This window comes from Hipposideros armiger, unplaced genomic scaffold, assembly GCF_001890085.2.
Source record: "Hipposideros armiger isolate ML-2016 unplaced genomic scaffold, ASM189008v1 scaffold_144, whole genome shotgun sequence".
NCBI classification, from domain to species: Eukaryota; Metazoa; Chordata; class Mammalia; order Chiroptera; family Hipposideridae; genus Hipposideros; species Hipposideros armiger.
In genome coordinates, this window is record NW_017731494.1 from 832536 (window position 1) to 856982 (window position 24447).

The following is a 24447-nucleotide window of genomic DNA, read 5'->3' on the forward strand; positions in this document are numbered from 1 at the left end:
CCCCCATCCTCAGCAATCTGCATTGTGATCTATTGAATAAATCAAAGTAGGAAGGAAGTCCCTCCTTAAGACATTTATGGATGGTTGAGATGTATATGATGATAAAATTCACAATGATAGAGTTTTAAAGATCAAGTGTATCAATGTAAAAATATCATTTTGATGGAGTGCTTAAACAAATATATGAAAAATAACTTTTCTTATGTATTGATCCACACAGTAAAGCAAAGGTTGGAAACAAGTCATCCAAATTACCTAATTCTATGTAGAAAAAAATGGTGACATCTGCTTATTTCAGTGAGAAATAAGTAAACTGACAAGCAAAGTGACAACTTCTTGTTTATAACTGTAATGTTATAAAATGAGGACCAGCTTGCAGCTACTAAAATAGCAAGTGACCTTCTGCCACTCTGATTTCAACCACTCAGCGGGTTTTTTCCACCAAAGGGGCTTATTTTAGCTCTCACTAGACATTTCAGCAAATGGCGCTCTCCAAAGGCTACAGTGTCTCAGACAAGGATTGCACGGGTGGTTTCATTAGAATCCCACATCCTGGGAGCCAGGAAAGTTGAGTATATCTTTAAAAACTGCTGCTTTCAGTGTTATTACCAAGAGCACCCGTGGCCCAACCGTACCTAGGAGAGAAAGCTGAGGATCACAGCTATATATAGCACTAGAGGGGGTTGCATCTGAACTTTCTAATTCCTTCTCTTCCTCCTCTTTTTTTTTTTTCCTCATGAGAAAGGATGGTTTCTTCTTGGCGAACTATACCCCCTATTCATTTTCCTCCACAAGATATTTTTTTTTAAACTTGCAAGTATTCTTTCTAAAATACTATACCTCAGCCTCAATCAAAATGATTAATGAATTTTTAATTTATCACTTGCCTTAAAGATCTAGAGGACCGTTCAATTCTCTGTTTAGCTTATACTAGTGTGAAAGTAGAATTCTTAGGGGATTCACTTTGAATTAATGCCAGGTTATCTCTAACGGACTTGCTCAAGGCAACTTTTAAGTGCCTGCATTAGATTTTCAGAATATCAAGATTTCTCAGAATCCACGCTCTGAGGCAGTAACTATATTAGAACAACTGTTTGAAAGCTGAAACATCTAACCAAGTGTGCATTTTGTCTTTTTGACAATAGATCACTAGTTCTATAAGTTTTCTATCATTAAAAAGAACAAGTCTACTGGTTAGTGTGTAATAGATGACAATGTCAGAGAGGATAATGTCAATTTCAAGACCTTTCTGATTTTTCTAATCTTAATTTAGAGATCATTATTTTTTTAGCATAAATACAGAGGGTGCCAAAAAAAGTACACACATTTTAAGAAAGGAAAAAATAAACTGTATTAAAATTGTAATACAATGAATGATGCTAGCACTCATTTGGTTAGTGCCATCTTGAGCGAATGTCATACCACACATTGCTACCGTAATTCAATTCAACTTCAAAAAGTAATACATAGATAACAGCTCTTAAAATGTGTACATTTTTTTGGTACCCCTGGTAGAATTGTGCTGTCAGCATAAAGACATCACAAACATTTAATCTTAAAACAGCCATCTCTTAGTAATCCACAGCCTCAATAAGAGAGTAATATTCTTAGCATTTAAGTTCCTCAAATTCTTTTAGAATGAGTTGGGGGCACAAATAACATATAACTCATTTCATTTATTGGCTCAGTTTCATGGTCCAACCACTCATTACTCTCTCACTAATGAATTAGGATAGCTTCTGGTCTCCTTTTCATACAAATTATATTGCCAATTACTATATCAGAGAATGGAAAAACTGATTTTTACTTCATGTAGACCTGAACCAAAATGTTCTTCAGTAAAACATATTAATAAAATATAAGGTTATGCTATTAACTATATAAAATGATTAAAACATGATAAAACACAATTCAATAAAATATAAACATAAAGAAAGCAATGAAAAATCAGATTAATAGAAGTAATAATATCTGGGCAAAGACTGAATGAACAGATTAATAAAATGGTCAACATTTGCTCAAATTTCAGGAAGCTTAGGTAAGAGCATTTTAATAGAAGGTAAGAAAGCAGTCAAATAAAGCAGAAACAAAAACTGAAAGCCTCTACATAGCATTTGTGTTTAAGTAGAGTATATACAAAGGAGAAAACACAGGCAGCAATACCAATGAACTAAGAGGGTGCCTTCTTAATAATTTAATAATGGAAAACTGTTTTGGATCACAAGTGTTTTGTTTTATTGCAATAGAGCATGTCTCATTTTGAGGAAATTACAGTTCCTTTTCTTCAAATTAGCTAAGAAAATTGAGAAAGAATCTATTATGAAAACATTACATTTCAAAGTTAACTTTCATAATAGAAGACAGAATAATCAGAAAAGATCAACTTACTTCAATGTCCTAGAATTGATGAGTTCTAAGGGAGCTATCGCATAAGATGGAGGAAGCCAATATGGCCCCCTACAGACTTTTATTTCATGCCCTTTGAGAAGTCACTTAACATCTTAAAGGTCTTAGTATCTTTGGGTTTAATTTTCCATCTACAGAGGGATTTGGCAGCAGAAACATTTCCTAAGGGCTGTACGAAGCATGGCAACTTGAGTCTGAGGGGCTACATGGGCCTTTCTCTCTGTTTTGACCCATGAGGGAGAAATCTTGCAGAATTACAGAGGATGAGAATACAGTTCAGTCATAAAGGCATGGGGAGAGTCTCAGAACAAACAAATACAATATAATCTAAAGCCCATTAAAATCTTTCCCTACTCTCTTTTAAAAACTGCACCTCCACACACTAGCCAAAGGACAATTAGTGGGTCACAGATGATGAAGACCTAATTATGAAAATTGCTCAGGGCCATTATTAGGATTGACTTTTACTATTTGGATTTTGTTAACATATGGATTGATTGCTAATTTAAACACAAGCAATTCTTCCCTCATCCCACCCCCGCTTTTGGAAATTTAGTCAATGTACTTCTGACCTTTAGGAAGAACTAATTCAGAGGAAATCTTTGGAGGCGATTTTTACATTTTAAAAAACATTTGATCTAAAATGTTAAAAGTAACTTGACTACATAAGTAATATTTAATTGATTAATGTTTTAAAATAAGTGTTTTCTAAATAGTTTAGCACGAAATTGTTCTAGAACAAACCTGTCTGAAAACCAAATAGTAGTTCTACAATAGATCTCATAAATATGGCTCAAATTTAAATAGTAAATTCTTTCTCTTCAATATTGAAGGCATATTGTCAAAGTAGTTTATAACCTAAAACGAAAACGAAAACAAAAACAAAACAAAACACATAAAAACCAAAAACCCTTTCCAGTTAGGAATATTTCCAACAGGTTTCCCCAGTTTTGTAAACATCACATAAATAAATCCTGTATTGGTTGGGGGAAGAGGGCCTGATAAGTTGGTTGTATACTATGCAAATAACACCAAAGTGGTGACCTTCAGCAACCTGGCCATCAATTGACATTTCTGTGTGGTATTTTAACCCTAACCAGCTCTTCCCATAATAGGCGCTTGACAGTGAGGCTAATGCAGGCAATACATATTACCCTAATCAGTGGAAAAGCCACTCAGAGCTTTTTCCAAGAGCCACTGTCCAAGCTTGCAATGACTTCAAATGCTGTTCAACAGTGGGGGCTGTTTCAGTGGTTACCTTATACGCATAAACATTCCCTCCCTCGGTAAGTCACAGGCAAAGCTGCGTGAAATCTTCTTTCCTCTTCCTTACTGCAGAATATTTCATATCTACCATGGCTTTTGAAATTGAGTGTATAAAATGGATTTGGTTTTCCAATAGTTTCTCAATAGTTTTTTGGGGGGATAGGGGGAGGTGTTAGTGGATATTTAGTCTTCTTATGAAATTCTGAATCCTGTGTAAAAGATTAATTCCGAACTAGTGTCTCCGGGGGAAATCCACTGAGGAAGATCAATTTTGCACAATTTCAACTCAAAATAGAAAAGGTGATTTAGAAGATTTACCTAATCCAGTGAATGCTAGCATATTAGGAAAGCTGTATTAAGAGAGGTACAAGCATGTAAACACTAATATGCATACATGGGCTATAAACAGATGTGTACATGTATAAGTACTTGAATTCAGCATATATGTGAGTGTTGCTTATAATGTAAATCACCTTTATACTTGTTTAGAGCCTGGCTGGTCACAAAATGCTTTGGTATATATTATGGCATTTATTCCAGTTGTGGGTAATTCCTGCCTGAGCATGACAGTAGAGGGATTACAACACATTACTAGGTGATTTTAGACCATCTTTTTGAGGTTATTAAAAGATATCTAGAAAGATATGGGTTTGAGTGACCCTAGCAAAGAATTATGCTGTTCTTTGTCTCAGGATGCTCTAGAATAATTCATGGCCATAGACGCATGACAAATCAAGTTGATTAGCCCAGTCCCCATGCTTGGGGAATTCCTTTTTAAGATAGAATACAGCATTCTGAAAACAGCAGCCTCTTGAGAGATATTCTGTGGGTGGCAAAGAACAAGGTGGTGTTAAAATTTCAGAGGAGTCAAGTAAATTGCTCTTTAGGGACCAAGGTGACTTGGGTGGGCCTGGGCCTCAGGCTGGCCTCTTAGTAGTCAAGAGTGTATCTTCATTTTAATACTTTCCCTTTTTCTCTTAAGAGGGCCTCGGGGAGGTAATCAGGTTGGAGTGGGCTAGAGAGGACAGGTGGATCCACCCCGAAGCTGTATCTATACAGCAGCTCATTCTTTCTATTGATGGTACATTAACTTGGGGCATTTTGGGATTGGCCACCACCCTATCCTTGAGCTGCCTCTGGTTGTCCTTGATGCTCATTTTAATCGGATCTCTTTTTTTCTTCTTCTTCAGGAGGAGGGATAGAGAGAAAAGGTTGGCACACAGCTCTGATTTAATTGTAACAGGGTCATTCTACCCTATGGAAAGTCCTAAATGTGGTCCTGCTCCTTTGGAGGGAGTCGTGGCTGTCTACTGCCATAGGCAAGCTCTTCAGCATCCTTCAGCATTGCCTAGTTGCCTGCAAGTCCTCTCCTCTCCACTACCCTCTTCTCCTTGGGAAGTGGCTACAATAAAGGGAATTTGGGCATCTATCTGACCAGACCTCCCACCAGGAAGTGGGAGAACCATAATCCTTCAAAGTCATTTAGTCCAACTGCCGTATGTTTCAGATGGAGAGACTGAGCCTCAGAAAGCTGAACTAATTTTGAACACGCTCACGTGGCCAGTATGTGAAGTCAGGACCCTAAAATGCCTGAAGAGGGCCTGTAGTTGGGGCAAGGGGAGTGGTGTTAGATGACAGTGGAAGTTCACAACACGTTTGCCCTCAAAGCAAGAAAGGAACTAAAGACACTGAATTTTCCTTTCCCCATACTGCTTGAGTGATTTCCCCCAGCAGTTTAGCCTAGTTTTATTTTAATGACTTACTAGGCAGTTGCTTCTAAATTGAATGCCTACCTGTGCTCAATACAAGTGCCATTAGAGGACATAGGAAATACTTGTACATAGCTAGAGTTAAATTCTGTTCTCCGCACCAGCTTTGAAGGAGGAGTTAAATATGCATAGATAGAGAAATGTATGTTTATATAAATGTATGTATAAATATGCATAGAGAGATTTAAGCAGTTATAAAATATTTATCTGTCATTAGAGGTGCTGCCTTAAGATCGTAGCACCTGCTTAGGTTCTTAACAAGTAACAATTGAAACACCACCAACTTTTATAGAATTCCCCCCAAATAAAACAACATTAGTGATATCTTCTATGTTTCCATGTAACCTTGATAGAATAAAGTAGTACTCTACGGGGACTAGATAACTTTTAGGCCAATCCCTTTTAGTAATCCCCCTAACTATTAATACTCGCCTTCTGTAATAGGTGAATTTTTTTTAAAAAGAGGTTTATTTCTATTTCTGATGCTTAAAATTCCAAATTCTATAAATAGAACACAAAACGATTATGACAGTGAATCTATGTTTACACTTATATAGGAGGGACCAATGAATTCACATTTTATTCTGTTTGTTTGGAGAAAAACATATGGAATAGAACAGCAAACTCAGGTGATGTTTATAAAAGGCAATTTCCCCCTTTTGCATTACAGCTAATTTCATAGATTTTTCATCTTTCTGTTTTTGAAAGCATGTTGTTTGGTTGTTTGAATTGTCGTGTTGTCTGGGACTCACAAATACATTGCCAATCATCTTTGAGCATAAATGAGCTTTCATTAAGAGTATTAGTCCTGTAGAATCTCCCAGCCCATCTAAGTGCTACAGCAGGGGAGCAAAAACATGAGTTTCCACTTTCCTTCTCTGCTCATTTGCCAGGTATCCTTTAGCCGGTTTCCCCTCCCTGCCACCAACTGCTGCAAAATTTTATTTTCAGAGATATAACATCCACCATGTTAGCTTGAAGGAAAATTCCAGCTACACCCAGCTAATACTGCTGCCTAAATATTAATTTACAGCTTACTTTTGCCCTTCTCTTATGTCATTTTTTCCTATGGGATTTTGAGAAACCTAAGGATATAATTCTTGAAATGTTTAGTATTGTTCTGTTTGCTCATTTACATCTTGTTTTCTATTCCCCCAACTATGGGAATATAACATTCCTCATAAGAGACATGGCTCAGAGTAAGCAATGCCCCCCCATCTCCCTCACCCCCAGGAGGGTTTGTGATACCATCATGCCCAGGACTTACAACATATGACACACTGAATGGCAATTATTTATTTTCATGTCTCGCTCCTAAACGGTGAGGGCAGGAACCATGGCCTGTTTGCCTTGAGTACCTGGCACATTTCAAAAATATGCTTTTGAAAGAATGTCCTGCAGTCTAGGGTAGTAAATGGCTGATGTTAGAGTTTAAGCTTTACCACTTGAACTCTGTGGTTTGGGAAAATTGCTCACTGTTTCCAACCCTAAATTTCTTCATCTGCACAGGTCACCGTCCACCTGAAGGCATTGGTGTGAGGTCAAATTGTCTAACGTGCATGAAAGGACTTCCTACATTTCTCTCCATACATGCAGTATTATTATTATGGTTTTTAACTAGGAAGTTTATAGTTTCTTTGCTGCATTTTTAGAAAGACAAGTTAGATTTTTCTGGGAATATTCCTCTGATAACATTCATATAACTGACTTTTTGGGACCTGCATGCTATTGCTTATATAGTTGTTTTATGGTTCGTAACGTGTATTTTTATTAAAGGTTTCCACACTGTAAAACCATAATCAACACGGGTTAATAAAAAAACTGGTTTAAAAAACAACTGCTTTTAAGATGATGTAATAGCAGAATAATAGCCTGGTTGTATACATTTCATCGTTTTCTCAGAAGTATCTGAGAAAACTAGAAATCAGGATTTCTAGTAGCCAAGAACGATGTTAAAAAATTCTTTAGTGCGATATAGGCTTGAACTTATCCTGTGAAAATGTGGCTAATACCAGGTTTTGTATTTTGTCTGCACAAGTTTCTCTCTATGACAGCTTGCCACCAGCCAGATTAATATAGATGCTCATTAATCCAGTCAAGTAAAAATGTCAGCATGTTCACTCTGTAAGCTCCTTTGTAGCACCTAGAAGGATGCCAGGCAGGCAGCAAACACTAAACATGTTTTGCGGTGGGAATGCCAGTTAGCTTGCGGGGCTCCCTGTGTTGATGGGAGAGAATACAGTCTAATGGCTAAAACAATGGGTTTTAATGTTACTCAGACCTGGGCTCATATGCTTATATTGGTTTTTACACATTTTTGTAACTTCTGAGCCTCAGTTTTTTCATCTGTAGAATGGATACACAAATACTTCTATAACGGCACAATAGAATTGTTATGAGACTTAAATATATGAGACTCGGAGGTTAGGTAAGTTGCTTAAAGGAAGAGGCACACCAGGTTTTGAACTCAGGCAGTCTGGCTCCAGAACCTGAATCCTAAACCACCAGTGCTATACCTTTCATGCCTTCCGGCCCAATGATACTGTTATGAACTTAGTGTTTTAGTAAAATGGGTGGCAGTGTTTTGGATGGTGCAGGAAGGAATAGCATATCCCATTATTGTGGCTTGTCACAGGTACCGACATTTGACACCCAGAGAAGGAGTCTGTGTCCACTAGATGGCATTGCTGCTTTAACAAAATGTGAGCCAAGTCCATAACTGGGTTGAAGAGCCTGCTAAATTTGAGAGCACTAGCAGGACAATCTAATCGCATCCCTAAAAGTCTGATGGAACAAGCCTTTAAAATTTAGAGACTATCTAGAGATTCTAAAGACTAGTTAATTATCTTGAAATAGTTAAGAAAAAAAATATATGCTAGTTCATTTTGGGTATCTATGTCTGTGTAGAAAATCTGGGTGAATTTTGAGATTATCACGTCATCAGTTCACTGATGAATAGACTGAGGGCCAGAGAAGAAAAGTGACTTGCCTAGGGTTATCCAGACCTGAGAATTTTGACTGTATTTCTTTTCCCATAATATTTCATAGTGCTTCTAAATCACTAGGAAACTGTGATTTTTGAATTCTTATAAGACTTTCCTTTTTGGGTTTCGGGCAGAAAATTGACAAACAATTGTTTTGTTTCATTAGGATTTGAACATATGTCCCAAATCAATAGCATACGCTGGCACTTAAATATTAAGTAGGATAAAAGCAAAAAACGGTGCTTATTTCTCTTTTTTGTTAACACGTCCTCTTGGAAATATTAAGTGACTTCACTTAAAAAGACTGTCCTGACTGGTTTACAATGCAGTGTGTGGCTATTAACCCCAGAGCAGGTAGCAGGGTAATGGGTAAGCAAAAGGGCTCTGGAATCAGATGCTCTGGGGTAGAACCTGGCTCTATCATTTATTATAGTAACCAAAGGACCCTGGGAAGGTCAGGAGACGCCTCTAAACCTCTGTTTCCTCATCTGTAAAATGGAAATAATATTTTTACTTATAAGATGCTCATGAAAACGAAATGTGTGTGAAGTGCCTCTGACATAGTTAAAAAACAAGAATCGCGGGCCGGCCGAGTGGCGTGATGGTTAAGAACTGGCCTGGGACACCAGAGGGCCCCGGTTCGGATCCCACATATGAGGGCCAGTGACACTGCCCTCCACAGCTAAGATGCTGAACAACAGCTCAACCTGGAGCTGGGCTGCTATGAGTCGCCGGCGAAGGCGTAGGCTGCAGTCCCTGTGGCAGTGGGTTGCCATGGGCTACCGTGTGTGGCCAGCAGCCAGCGTGAGCGGCCAGCAGCCGCAGTGAGCGGCCGTCCAGAAGCCGGCGACTGATCTGCCTCGCCCGGGAAGAGCGCAATGATGGTGCCAACTTGGGCCAGTGAAGCAACATCCTCCACAACTAGACTGAAGAACAAAATGACAGCAACTTGTCTGTCCCCCTTCCCCCAATTCCCCAGCACTGTTCCCATCCCCCCAATTCACCAATAAAAAAAAAACCTTAAAAAAAAAACCAAAAAAAAACCCCAAAAAACAAAAAAAACCCAAGAATCGCAAAAATAATGAATATTTTTGTATTAGAGCTGGTGTTTAGTTTTCTGTCTCTCAGTTGTGAATGTCATTACAGGTTGTGAATGTGAACAGCTTCTTTACTCACTGTCACATGCTGGATTGCCCAAAGGGAGACATAACGTTCCAGGTTTTATAACTGTGTAACATCGCTTCTTCCTCAACCAGATGGTAGAAATAGCCAAGATACATATGGCATGTACTTCATTGTGTGTTCACATCAACTTTATTTAAAACACGTAGGCTTTAGGCTCCTACTCACAGCGCAGCCAGAGAAGGTGACTGAACACATGGTATACGAGTAATAACGGCCAAGAGATAGAGCACTTGCTGAGTTCCAAACACTGCTCTGTTTTACAAGTATTAACTCATTTAATAGGTACAACAACCCTGTGATCGATGAATGAATACTCTTCGCTTTTTAAAGATGAGCAATCAAAAAAAAAAAAAAAAGGATGAGCAAACTGAAATTCAGAAAATTTGCTCCGGCTCAAAAATAAGCCAGAGAGCAAGAATTCAAAGTCGGGCGGCCTGGTTCTTAAACACTGCTCTGCTACCTCTCAGGGTGGCGTGTGAGGAGGCCTCAAAAGCCCCTAGGCTCTACACGGCTTTCCCCAGTCCACTAAATACTGCAATGAAGCCTGGTAGAGCCACTGTTTACTTAGCTCTTCTAGGCTACTGTTAACATGCAACTCCGTTACTCAGGAGGGTCATGTGTTAAACCCACATCGATATTTTTTATGGCACCTACTTAATAAGATCAACTGGTTAAACATTGAATACACTCCTGAGCTTAACAGGGTTAAACACAGTTGTGACCGGTCAGAAGAGAGCATGCATAGGAAAGAACACTCTTGAAGACCACTCCTTAGGAATCAAAGGACATCACAGCAGAAAGAGGATCGGGTTGCTGATGCAATCACGCCTGTGACGAGCCCTAGTCACCAGGGCTTATCGGTTGCTGTTATGCTCTGTACCATTCCAGACTACGCTCTTTTCATTGCCAGTAATTCATACTCTACTCTCATGTAGAATTCTGGAATTCAGGTTTATAAGAGGCTTAGAGGTCTTCTGGTCTGCTCCTCTGCCTTTTCTAAGAATGAAACAGAGGTACCCTTTGCTTATGGTTTGTCCCCAGTTATCTTAGAGGGAGAGCTGGAGACCTGTTCATTCAGTTATTACACACTATTTCTATACCTCTTAGCTATTTTACTATAAATAGCACCGCTTTGAATCCTTGCTGAAATTTTCCTGTTTATACCAATAACATTTTTCCCTCAGTGATGAACCCAAATTTAACAGATAGCATCTGTTCTTTACAGATAGCATCTTTTTATTTATAATTTCTTCTTTCTCCCTTTGCTTGAAACCAACTTTTATGGGACAGGGGAACAATGAGAGCTAGTAAAATATGTTTTAAAATCAATTCGTTTTCTCATTAGAAGCCCATGAATGCAAGTAATAATTCAATGTAGACCTAAGAAAATGACCATATTAAACAAGACCAGGGCAACCTCAAAGCAGAATTTCCAAAGAATAAGCTGGGAGTTGACTTCCACTTACCGATTTCAGTCATTGTGATCCCTGGTGCTAACTGCCCATTGTTGAAAGAGCTATAGGTAAACAAGTTGGGTACGGATGTGAGGTCATAGATAGGTTCCTGCTTTATCTGTTTGATTCCAGTCATGTCAAGTCCTGACTGATCAGGAGACGGCTGGCCAGAATCCACATTGTAATAACCCTCGGACTTAGGTAGGTCAATGACGTGTCCGTTGGCATAAGTGCCACTGGCCTCGTTGTTCAGGTTACTGAGGCTGTTACTGATGCTGCTGCTGTACACCCTGGCAAGGGCTTCCGCCTCCCCGCTCTGCTGCTGCCGCTGCTCCTGCAGCCGCTGCTGGTGCTTCTGCACCTCGGCATACAGGCTGTCTCTTTGCTTCTTGGACATCCTCCCAAACTTCACAGCTGGGTTGGAGACAAAAGCAGAAAACAGCATTGCAGTTATCATCCTCATTAACGACGAGCTCAAGTCCAAAAGGTCAGGGATAGTTGTCCCCTCAACATCAAAGGCAAAACTCCTAGCACCATAGCCAAACAGTCCACTCATACTCCATGTTTGGGGAAAGGTTGTACTCAGGGGTGTCTGTGCTGGTTTCTGTGCATGGCGAGAACTAAATCTAAGCTAGGCAGAAATGTGAAAACTTATCTATTTCTTGTTGCCATGAAGTTAGAAGTCATACTTCCTTATTCTTGTGTGTGTGTGGGAACCCAATAAAAACCAAAAACTACCAAATAATACCTGCTATTAAAATGCCAACCAAAACTCATTATTAGCTCCCTTCCTCCCAGAATTAGGATTACTAGATTGTCGGATAAGGTCTTATTATTTCACTGTCTCCTAAATAGTGTGTTGGGTCAGAACAAGAATGGGGGGCAGAGTGAGAAACACAATTTTAAGTAAACCACATCATTTGCCTTTAGTTGGCTTTGGTATCAAAATGAAAGATCTTTGGAAAGTGGCAATTTTGCGTGTCCAATGGTTGGCAAGTGAGCCAACAGTAACCCTCCTTTCTCATTCTACCACCCCAAGTTTTAGATTGCCCATCTCTTCTGGCAAAATCATTAACCATTCTGAGGGAAGAAGAGGAAGAGGCTCTGTAAGTGGTCATAGAGTAATATGAGATGCTTTGCATTGTTTCTTAACTTATTGAGCTTCATCTCCTGAACTGTTATGATATTGACATTGTTCCTCACAAGCTGTCAACTCCCATTTTTGGCTGTGAACATCCTGAGTCAAGGAGCCACCTTGTCTGAATTATCAAGCGCTATGTCATTCAGCTCACTGTAATGGTGGGACCCATGACAAACTTGAAAGTTCCTCTCTGTGTTTCTGTTTTCTTTTCTTTTGTGACAGTGTTCCCATAACCTGTTGGTATGGGGAGCTCAGAGAATGTAGAAAGGCTAAAGTGGAGGGTAGAAACAGGTTCAATCCCTGGGTTCGGTCACTAGGGTTGATGAGAATAACTTCTGAGAATAACTAAATGGTGAAGTGCTTAAGAGCTCTCCAGCATGAAGGGCACACAGATGAGATTCTTGCTGTGAAAGAATTGCCATTTCACTCTCCAATATTCCTTCAATATTCATTCTTCTTCCATTAGTTATAGTTACCAAATTTTATCTAAGCATCAGCTGTTGAAAATGGAGACCACAGTTTCCAGCCTCTCTCACTGCCAGGTGTGGCTATGTGATTAAGTTATGGGTAACACGAAGTAAATAGAAGTGCTGCATTCACTTCCGGGTGTTGGGGCATGTCATTTTCCTCCTTCTTGCTTGCTGGATTATGGATGTGAGGGGTGGATTTAGGGCAACCCAAACTTTCCTATTTCTCCCTAATTCTTCTTAAAAGCCTATGTTCTTGCTTTCTGATGCTGCCTAATTTGGAAAACAATGGGGTAATTATCCAGTAATTTTTCTGAATGAAGACAATCTGGTTAATTCAGACCAAACTCCTCTTTCCACCTCAATTTTTGTTTTTATAGGGTCTTGAATCAGATCATTGTGTTTAACTCTGTTTGTAGAGACACTATTAGATTTTGTTTCTCAGAGACAAATTTATTTGCTTACTAATTGTAGTGGTATTTGTAGTTTGTCCATGGAGAGAATTTTACAGAAACTTTTAGGGAAAGTGTTTTCTGTACCTTTATATTATATCTTTACAAATATTTCTGTATTATATCATATATACAATTCTCTACGAAAGAAAAACCTTTTTGTATAAGAAAAAATAGCCATGATAAATTTTGATTCAGAAAGCATTATTCCCCTCCAAGAAGGTAATGTGACATGCCTCTTCATTTGCTGATCCTCTGTTTCTTGTTTCATGTAGGTTCAGAACAGCTCTTTGTCACAGAGCTATGGAGGTGAATACAAAATTTATATTTATTGCTATAGAGTAAGGTTTTTGTTTTGGCTGGAGTATATCCACTTCCTGACTTACTTTAGTAGAATTCTTTTGCATTTGTTAGTTTAAAATTTATAGGGAGAAAAACAATTGAAAATGAGAAACACTTCTAACATGGTGACAGAGATGCAGTGTCTCTTTTAAAACTCCTTTCCATTTAATCCTTATTTTAGATTTTTATACACTCTGTATTTAGGTGAAACATACATTGTATAGATTGATTTTATTAATGACTTTAAGTTCTCTTACCTAGTTCCATGCCCTTACCCATGTAAATCTGCAGAGCCTTTTCATTCTGTGTAGGCATTCTACCTCCCCCCACCCCCCATCCCCCGCCCCGACTCAGGGTCACATGGATTGTTTTAGGCCAATGGGATATTGACATATGTGACACAAACAGAGGCTTCCAAAGTGCTTGTGTGAGTGAGTACTCACCACGAAAAGCACATGCCTGAACTAGCTTGCTGGAGGATAAGGTATGTGAAGCAGCACTGAGCCACCTCAGTCATCCCAGGCAAGGCCATTTATAATCAATAGAGGCACAGACTGACTTGCAGCTGCTGGTAGATGAATGAATGAACCCAGTCAAGAGCCTACATTTAACAATTTGAGGTTCAGAATTCTGCTGTTAACCACAGATCTCATAGCCAGAGCTAGCAGTGTCAAATAAGTATGCTGTCAAGACCTCTGCCCTTGTGAACATCTGAAAACCCAGTGATGAATAATTATGCTTTTTCCAAGAAATTAACTTTTCGGGTCACTGAGCAAACTGAAATATTTTCAAAGAAACAACTGAAAGCCCCACCACCTTTTGGAATTATCAGGCTTCATTCTAAATCAAGGACTATACTGACAATTACTATAATACTATTTTAGAATAAATTTCCCATTCATTTCAGAAACACTGAAGAGAGAGTGTTTCAGTTTTATGCCCCTTCCTATAATAAACGTGGTGACATATTTGGGAAAAAAATTATAGTACATGGGAAAACAAACAAACAAACAAAAAACCCATTGAACTTTCCTGACATATAAATAATTCACTATTCATAAATACATATATTTGCTGTATTCATAGGCCTATTTCAACAAAGGCTGTATTACTATTATAGTTTCAAATATTATCATTCTCCTTACCACTACCCATTAATCAGAATGGCATATATTTTAAGTGTTTGCCCTTCTCAAACTTGAATTATTCTGTTAATGAGATTCACTTGAGTATAGAGGCAGCCTCTTGTTAAACTGCTAGCTCTTAAAGAAACTTGCACAATTCTGTATACATTGCAAGTGCTTTATAAATATTCAGTAATGATGATATTTGCTCATGATAAGCTCTTAGCCCTCATCTTGATCCCACAGTAGTAAGGAACAATTTTACACAAAATATTGGAAATCTTTTCATATTTATTTGGATCATGGAGTTCTAAATGGAATGGAGGTTTTTGGAGTAACTATAAAACAAAGTCATTGCTTCTTCAGACTTCTACTTACTACCACATGACAACTAGACACATGTTTTTGGTTTCAAGAGAACTGAATTGTAAAACTATCTTCTATAACTTTCCATAGTCATTTTGGAAATTATTTTATCTTACAATCTTTGGCTATAAAGTTCTCTATGTTTATATCTCACTGCTTACCAAGAAACTGCTCTTAATTTATTTAGCTCTTTTAAATTTCAAGGATATGCCTTTTTTATAGTGCTCTCAGCTTTGTAGAAAAAAATCTGGTTCAGTCTACCCAGCCCTATTCACAATGTAAAAGCATCCCCCTCGCTTCTTCTCCAATAGAGCTTCCTATGATGATGGAATGTTTTCTGTGCTTTCCAATATAATAGCCACAAACCACATGTGGCTGTTGAGCTCTTGAAATATAGCTAGTGTAACTGAAAAATCGGATTTTAAATTTTATATAACTTTAATTAATTTCAATTTCAATTTAAATAGTGACACTTGGATACCATATTGGAAAATGCCATTCCGGATAAGAAGAAGCTTAATTTGTGAAACCTGTCCTTGTCAGACAGCTTCCATTTTTGCCATAGAGGCATGTCATTAAGAGGACATATACTTGATTATTGCAAGGTGAGCGTCGTGTTTTCCCTTTGGAGCCCAGTATCTTCCTACTGATGCCAAACATTTTTCTGGGCTTTTGGTTTGTTTGTTTTCAGTAGTACAATTGGAAACGGTTTACACTGAAGATTCCTGCAACTAACATTTTTCAAGGGTCCAGATAAAAAGAAAAAGAAATAAGATGGTAGAGAAAATTCAGAGGGTATCTACATGCTATCAATTCACACCCACATATACATGCATACCCTCACCTTATTACACATATAAACACATGTGTATGTATTTCAAGTGGATTTGATTTTTGATTCTTTGTCTAAGCTAAATTTGAACAAATTTGTTATTGCTGAGTTTGCTGTCTATTTATATGCGTGCCATGGCTAAAAAAAAAACCACCATAAAAGCGGAAATTCACCATAAAAGTGGAGAACGACAGCCCAGCGATTCCAACAGTTACAACAAACTATCTACTAGTAGCCATGTTGTTTCAGTGACCAGTTATGGTGAAGCAAATATTCTTGGAGCCAGGCATAGTTGACAGAAAACAAATGCAAATATCAAAATGAAGATGCCACTTTCGGTCTGAGGGAAGGTGGGAGGGATGTATGTAGAAAAAAGTTAGGTGTGAGGGCATTTTACCTTGGCTACAGGCACTACTGCTAAAACACTTTGACAATATTTGTTTAACCAGTAAAAGATAGTTATAATAAACTACCGGCAGGAGAAACACCACCTCTCATTCTTGAATCCTTACTAGCCATAGCTAATCAACCATAATTTCAGGGGTGTCCAATCTTTTAATACTACATACTAGGCATTACTTATCAATAAGATATAAAACCTATTCAGCTTCCCTGGTGTTAGTATGATTTATTTGATATAAAGTACCCTTTATAATCAAAGTTTAGACCAAACTCCCTCAATATAACGTAATAAAGAAGAATTTGTTTTCTATTAGAGAGAATCTTTTTTTTTTTTTTTTCCTGCTGGGGCCCTTTTTTGCTCCCAACCACCACTCCCACCCGGAGCATTTCTCCTCCTCATTAGTTTGACATAAGACATACTCAGGAGGCATTTTGGAAAATGTCCCTGGCAGCCTCAGGGTTGTCTCTGAACTGAATATTAAGATGGATCATTATCTTTAATCCCCAGTATCCTTAGACACTGTATTGCTTTTACTTGCATAGAGGTTTATGTGCTGCAGTAAATTTCTTCCCCCTTGAGACTAGATTGTGGCTCTATCCATTAAATGGCCCCCTCAACACACGTCTTTTATGTCATGGGATTCAGACAACCTCCTAGATTTTGTGGGCTAATGTCACTGACTCTGCCTTGAACTGTGTGCTCATCCCTTGCCCATTCTGTTCACCAGCACAGACCCACAAGATCTGCCCTTCCAAGAGAGATGCTTCCTTTCATTATAGGAAGAAATGACAAAGACGAATACCAACAGCTTATTCGTTTTGCACAATTATTAATGGGGCTTCTCATATACTGTCAAGTGATACACTGCCTCCATATGATAGAAATGAAGTGCAAAATCATCAACTCAAATTTCCGTAAAATTTTACTAAATAAATCCTGAAACCCACTTAATCCCCATCCTCCATTTTCTTCACTTCAGTTATGTGGAAGTACACAGTGCTATAAATTTACCCTAGGAGTAAATTTATGTGGATAGCAAGTGTAGAAAAAAATAAACAAGCAAAAAATCAGTTGGGTAATAGAAAAGTTTTGGAAACTTACATCTCTGCAGCTTTAGAAGCTACCTTATGTACCTATAAGGTCAGATTCTTTTTATTTATTTTTTTAGTTAAATTTGCCTCATAGGTGTACTTTTGTGCAAGACAGGTTTAGGTGGGTTGGGAATTAGAGCAAAGGTAAACAAAAATTCAAGATATAACTATTTGGAGAATAGAAGCTAAGAAGTAAGCAGTTTATATGCTTACATATCAAGACCTATGCAGAGCTGAATTTATCAAATGCCTAAAAGGCCCACATTTAATTTAATAATTCATAAAATCTCTTTTTACTAAGAGATGGTGCATGCCAATTATCCAAATTTTTTAAAATTCTGGAAGTATTTCTTTTCTTTTCTTTCCTCGTGTGTGTGTGTGTGTGTGTGTGTGTGTGTGTGTGTGTGTGTGTGTGGTGTCCATACCACCTTGAACTTCATTAGAGGGACAGTAACCAGAGGCACAGAATTCAGGGTGATTCACATAAAGAGAATAAGTACCAAAGGCATTGTCTTTGTTTCAGGCTCCACGTAAAAAAGAATTGCATGGTTCATTAAACAAACATTTAAGTTCCTGCTTTTAACCAGACCCTGAGGATACAGTGAGAATAAGACAGAAATGGCCCCAAGAGTCAGGGCTGCTCACTATCTGACATAGAAGTTCTGCGGCCAATGTCAATGCGGAAAGAGTTCGTTTAGGTGAATGCTTAAAATGGAAGGAAAGTTAGATGAAATTCTTTGTTTATTTGTCCTCTTTCATTAATCTAAGCAGTTCAGTTGGGGACTCAAGCCACCCAGCTGGGTTGGGCATGAGGGTGGCGTACACACTTGAGTCATATTCTGAGGACACCACCTACACAACCCTCCTAAGACTTGGAAGGCTGTTATAGCCTGTGGCATCTTCATCATGACTCAGAAGAGTCTACATCCTTAGATAAGTAGCTGTGATCAGCCAGTGGAGCTTATGGGTTTCCCATAAAACTCGTTCTGTTCCTTAGCATCTCTACATACTAAGCCGTTTGTGCACCAGTCAGACTTACCCCGTGACCAAAAGGTTCCAGTTGCCTAGGACTTTCAAGTTTTAGCTCTGAAAATCCCACGTCTCAGGAAACCAGCCCCTCATTTGCAGGCAAACCTGGACAGGTGGTCATATTTCACTATAGGCCCATGTGGCTTTCACCTAACCTAGTTAGCACAGGTTGCTCCACAAGCTACAGTCAAGTCTTTTCTTCCTATTTCATAGGCAATATGATATTTTTATATGTTCTTACTTTTCCTCTTAATACACTACCAGTATAAGCTTTTCTTATCTCCAAGTCCCTTTGTCTAGAATTCTTCCAGTGGCTTAAACAGATTCCAGCAAAGCATCAATTTGAAAGCCTTTATGTAGGAAATAGGAAGGCAATGCCTTACCATCTCTCGACATTCCTAGGGCAAGACACTTCTGCAGTCGGCAGTGTTGGCAACGGTTTCTGTTGGTTCTGTCAATTAAACAGTTTCTCTGCCTTGGGCAGGAGTAAGAGGCATTGTTCTGCTGGCTCCTCCTAAAGAACCCCTAGAGGGAAAAAGAGAATGGGAGGGAGACAGTTAAAAAAAGGGAAATGAAGACCATTAACATAGACAGATGTTACATTTTCTACAGTGAACATAACTGAGTTTAATTTTTAAAATTTTCTGGCTATCTCTTCTTGGGTTACTTACAGATGCTTCTACTGGGGAAAATATGTACTATCTTCAGAGATATGAAGGTATCATTCATTCATTCATTCATTTAATCAATGTTTACTGAAGGCATTTACAAGGTGTGCTGCTCTATGCAAAAAAACCCACAAGAGAGTTCCTATCCCAAAGAGCAGAGGAAAAGGAATTGTAGAGGAAAAGTGTCACTGCTAAGCCAAATATAACAAAACTTGATGGGGATAATAACACAGGTTCATGTCAAGTGCTGTGGAGGTGAGGGACTTGGAGTATTGGCCGCAATAACAGTACTGAGGAATGCGGGCTGTCTTCCTAATTTCTAAGATCCATTTTTACCCATTTGAAAAATTTTGAACTTGGCCACAATGCATCTGAAAGGTTGTTTTTGAAATCAGTGATGTACCTTATAATCAACCACATCTTTGAATAAAAAAAATATGGTATATGAACTGTTCAATAAAAAATAAGCAATAAGTAAAAGCTACACTAATGCTCTCTGCTTGGCCTCAGGCTAAAGTGATGCAGGAGGTTTTCATGTAAATAAGTTTATATCCTGGTACAAAATGAACTGGACCTTATATTACCTTTGTGAGTAAACCCACAGCTGAGTTTATTATTTTTAAAATTCTTTGGATACCACTCACTTTAGTTATCTTACAGAAAACTCTACTGGGGAAAATAAACATTTTCTCCAGAGATATGAAAGTATCATTTACCCATTAATTCACTTACTTAATCAGTTTCCCTAATCACTCCTTACTCTTGAATTGCAATACAGCAAACATGCAAAGAGCTACGAACAAAGCGGTGGTGTATAGTAGATTTGCCAAGAGAAATTTTAGGAAAAGATAACTCGTAGTGTCACCTTTTGGAAGAGGAAGCCTAGGAAAGTTCCAGGTGGTAAGCCCAATATCCATCTTGCTGAGAGGCCTGGGATAGGTCACCTGGCTTCCGTCAAACAGCTTCTGTGTTTCCTCAACTATCAACAGGAGATAGAGCAGGGCCGGGGCTAGGGTTGAGGCTAGGGAGGCAATCACCTTGGCCCCAAAATTCAAGGGTCGCCAAAAGTGTTGGTAATCAGGATAAGAAATATTTTAAAACAGTATGTTAAAAATCAACATGAATGCAAAAAACTCCCAAAAGTTTAAATAAAGACAGGATCAAGATTGGTGATTTTTCTCTGTTTGAGGCTCTCATATGACTCAGCACAGTACTATAAAGAGAGCTTGGCCAACCTGTGAAGAATCTCAGAAATGGATGTGTGGCCAAGTGTCTTAGAGAGAGAGTGTGTCGACTGGTTTTGTGGTTGTAAACCCCAAGCCAGTTAACAACAAGCACTAGTTTCATCCTCACAGATCCATGTGTATTATTTATTTAATGGACCAGCAGTGGCAGAATGAGATATCTGATTGTCCAATTCAAATGATTTCATGAAGCCCCTTAAAATAAAGATTATATCTGAGCTCCCAGGGATTGACATACCATGAAAGCTGACAGAAAGCATAACCTCAGCGCATTGATCCTGATTAAAGATGACTTGGAATTTACATTTTAAGAAAGAATGGGTGGTTTTTAATCTTTGGGTACTCTAGTGCCACTTAGCAGAAGGGTTGACAGAAAAGACTTTTCTGAAGTCACAGCTACAGTCCTAATTTAAGGCCAATTTGACATTAATTACGAGGCATTTCTTGCTTATCTATTGCTTATTATTGTAAATGAGGTTTTTGGCATGAAAAAGAGATTCCGTTTCAAATTTTATTGAATGAATAGGAATTTGAATAAGTGCACAAGCTGAATTGATGTTATTTAAAGTGAGTTGTTTATGTTGACTGGAAAATAGTATTATGAAAATTCAGAGGTTGATACTAAATGTGCTGACATTGACATCTTATTCTGAATAGAATTTCTTGAGTTTTCTATTTGGAGAAAAATGTAGCACTTTTCCAGGAAGTAAAAAAGTAGTGTGGTGTACAATTTCATTTTGACTAAAATCTCAGAGAATGCTTCAGAATAACGCACAATTTCTTTGATTGTGGATTCCTCCTTTAAATAGAAAAGATGACAGGAGCCTAAACACTTGTTCCTGGTTATTGGCCTGTTGGAATATATTTCTTCAGCAGTTAAATCTTCTGGAAATTACTGCAAAATTATAAATAATGTTATACTCCTTACCATGAACATATCCTCATATTCTGAAATCAGATATTTTCAAAATGGAGCCTATATAGTGAAACACAAAACTTCTCCACTTTGACACTGATCTAAAAAATATTTTTCTGTGGAGACTATGTAAATTAGATCAGAGCTTTTAAAATTGCACAATAAACCAACACTGTGGTGAAAATTCTTTCACTGGGGAGTGTTCTGATTCCAAAATTATTAGTGTTTATGAAGAAAACGATTTGTCTCTCTGCCCAGAGATGGTAATAACTTATTTTGGGGTTGGGACAAAAATTGCTGATTTGTAATTTTGTTTTATTGTTTCTTCTGATGAGTTGAAAAAATTGCATTAAGGTGGATAACATACAATTCTTAATTGTAGGTCTGCAGAGGAACAGAACGCAAGGCACATCTCATGATGTTCAAATATGGATGATTGCTCATCACTGTTGAAGCAGGTTTATGGGTTACTTACTACACTAATGTTATTGTCTCCTCTCTGCATCCCTCCCCCAAATTTATTTCATCCATTTATTCTTTCTTTTCTTCCCTCCAGTTTCAATTCCAGGAATCATGCTTTTTTGAGACATTATAAGACATTGCCTATTTTTCACATAGCACCACTATTTGACAGTTAAAACACTTTTTGTTTCATTTATATTTGAAAGTCTCTTAAGATTAAGGTTAGTTCTTAGAATCTATGATTTTGCTACCTCTCCTTCAGTTTGCTGATCTTAAATTAATGATTCACTTTCTTGCATCTTTGATAAAAAATACAATTGCTTTTGCCAGTAACTTTGCCAGGATATCTTTTTTCCTTCCTAGAGTACAGCTGCATTTTATTTGTTCTGGTTATACATTGCCCTTTAAAATTAGTTGTAGACTGGTTTTTCCTCCGCTTGATATTTAATCTCTCTTTCTTTCCTTCTAAGGATTAATTTAACAAACTCACTGCTAAATTTCAAATTTCTCTTATTTCAGATTAAGTCTATGTTAATTACTATTCCCCCAACTTCTTTTATCTACCATCTATCTATCTATCTATCATCTATCTATCTATCTATCTATCTATCTATCTATCTATCTATCTATCTATCTATTTATCTATTCCAGCTTTGTATTTTAAAAGCAGCTTGCCCATAGGAATGAGTTTGTTTTGGGAGAATTGGTTGCATCTGTCTGGGAGGGGAACACTGGACCTAGAATGAAAAAACTGTTTCTGGCCATGCTCTCACTAACTAGATCAGTGACATTGGCCAAATGACATAATCCTGTTTATACCTCAGGAACTCATTGAAAAATGAGGAGGTTGGGGCAGATGATTTTTAATTAATTTAGAGATTATGTGGTCTATTAACATTTCATGCTTCTGGTTTTTAAAATATTTTTCTGGAATGTGAGAATAAAGAATGGCCATATGCATATTGCAACTATTACTTTGATTTCTTCTTTCTCAAGCAGATAAATAAATATGGGCCCATTAGCTTACAGTCTTTAGTTCTTTCATATATAGTAATAAATGCCCTGGAGTTTACTGGAGACAATATTGTTAAAAAGGCAAGAATCAGCATTTATATCTCAGTAAATGTGAATAATTCAGGATTTTACATAACAATCTATTTTGAAGCATCTGCTGATTAGGTTAGACAATAGCAAAATGGTTAAAGGCCAAAGAAGGGAAAATCAACCCACCCACCCACTAAGCGAGAATTCCTGAATGTCAGCAGCACACAGGAGAATCCCTTAGCAGACCTTTAAAAAGGTGTCACCACCTGCGTGGTGAGGTGCGTGGAGGCCAGAGGCAAACATAGCTGGCTGCTGTGGGTGGTGCTGTGTGTAAGTCCCATACCTTGCAGCCTTCACACGTGATGACTCCGTAGTGGATCCCGGAGGACTTATCGCCACAAATTTTGCATGGTATCACTTCAATTTGTGCTGAAAAGGGAAAACGGACATTTTGAGCTTACAGAGTTGTTTTCTTCCTTTCACCCTCCTATCTCCCTCCCCGCCGTGACCTTGGTGTCTGAAGATACTGGGGTGTGGGTGTGGGGTCATCCACGCCTGTTTGAATGGGCTCCCTAAGCTGCTTCTAATTGAAGGGGCATCCATCTTATTTGCTTCCTTTTTCTCAACCAAAATATATTTCTCAAACTAATATAACCAGGGACCAGAAGTTTCCTAAACTTTTGCCTTCACTGTTTTCTCCTTTTTAAACTTGACTTTGAAATAGTGTGACACAGAAATCTCTGGAATCCCTGTCTTTGGTGTTCTTATTTTGCACTTCAAACATTAAGTCACTGAGAGTTATCACATGGCCTTATTTCAGTAATATTTGAAATAGGTAAATAAAGCAAAACTGGAGGCGGCAGTGCTGGTGACTTTATACATTATGTGGCTGAATGTTTACTTGTGAAAATGCCAATAATGAATCAGTCAGGTATTTACCGAGCATACACTATGTGTTCACTAAAATGATAAAGGTTGTTGACACAAGATACGATATACTGATGCCAATAATCTAATGAATAAAACATAATGCATAAAGAAATCAGAGAAAAATGATAAAGTATGTGGGTACTAACTATGACTTCAGTAGGAAGTAAAATTATTTCATTGGAAATGACAGTTTGGTTGCTTTTGAAGACTGTGTAGGATTTGGTTGGGCTGAAGTGAAAGGCAAAGGGCATTTCTGAAAACAGAATTGAATGACGGAGGTCTGGAATGAGTGAAGGTGGTCCAGAATGAATGAAGGAGGTCCAGAAAGAATTGAAGGAGGTCTAGAATAAATAAAGGAAGTCTGGAATGAATAAAGGAGGTCTGGAATAAATGAAGGAGGTCTGGAATGAATGAAATAGGTCCTGAATGATTGTGGCTTGTGATCATTGCGACAAGCAACTTGGCTCTAATGGAAACCTGGGCCTTATGGTTGGATAGAGGAAGTGATAGCAGATTATGGAGCTCCTGGGAGTTAGGCGGAAGAATTTTCACCTGATATCACTGGTCATAGAGAATCAAGGAAGTGAACAGGGGGAAGAAATGATGAAAGTGGTGGTTTGGTTACCTTAACAAAGGTGAGTTCGGTAGGTTAACTAGAAATAAGCGGAAGACCAAGTGAAAGGCTATGCCTACCTAACCTGGGCATTAGGAGATGAACGTGTGGATTACATCAGTAGCAGGATAAATGGAGAGGTAGAGGCAAATAAAAGGTAGTGCAAAGGCAGAGATTGAGAAGATGAATGACAGAAAGGACACAGAGGTAGAAATTGTAGATTAAATAGTAGGTTTGACAAAAATGGAGATGTTGGTAA

General features: G+C 38.2%; 1 protein-coding gene across 2 annotated transcripts in view; it reads right to left on the bottom strand.

Annotated features, from left to right (window-relative positions):
* The window catches only part of RORB (RAR related orphan receptor B), a 183330-nt gene that overhangs the window by 29566 nt on the left and 129317 nt on the right, over positions 1 to 24447 (bottom strand). For both annotated transcript variants that reach the window (XM_019650695.1, XM_019650694.1), the window contains 3 exons: positions 22989 to 23074; positions 18695 to 18836; positions 11077 to 11478 (listed from right to left, as the gene is read on the bottom strand). In XM_019650695.1, coding sequence (XP_019506240.1) covers positions 11077 to 11478; positions 18695 to 18836; positions 22989 to 23074 — 630 coding nt within the window. The remainder of the gene's footprint in view (positions 1 to 11076; positions 11479 to 18694; positions 18837 to 22988; positions 23075 to 24447) is intronic.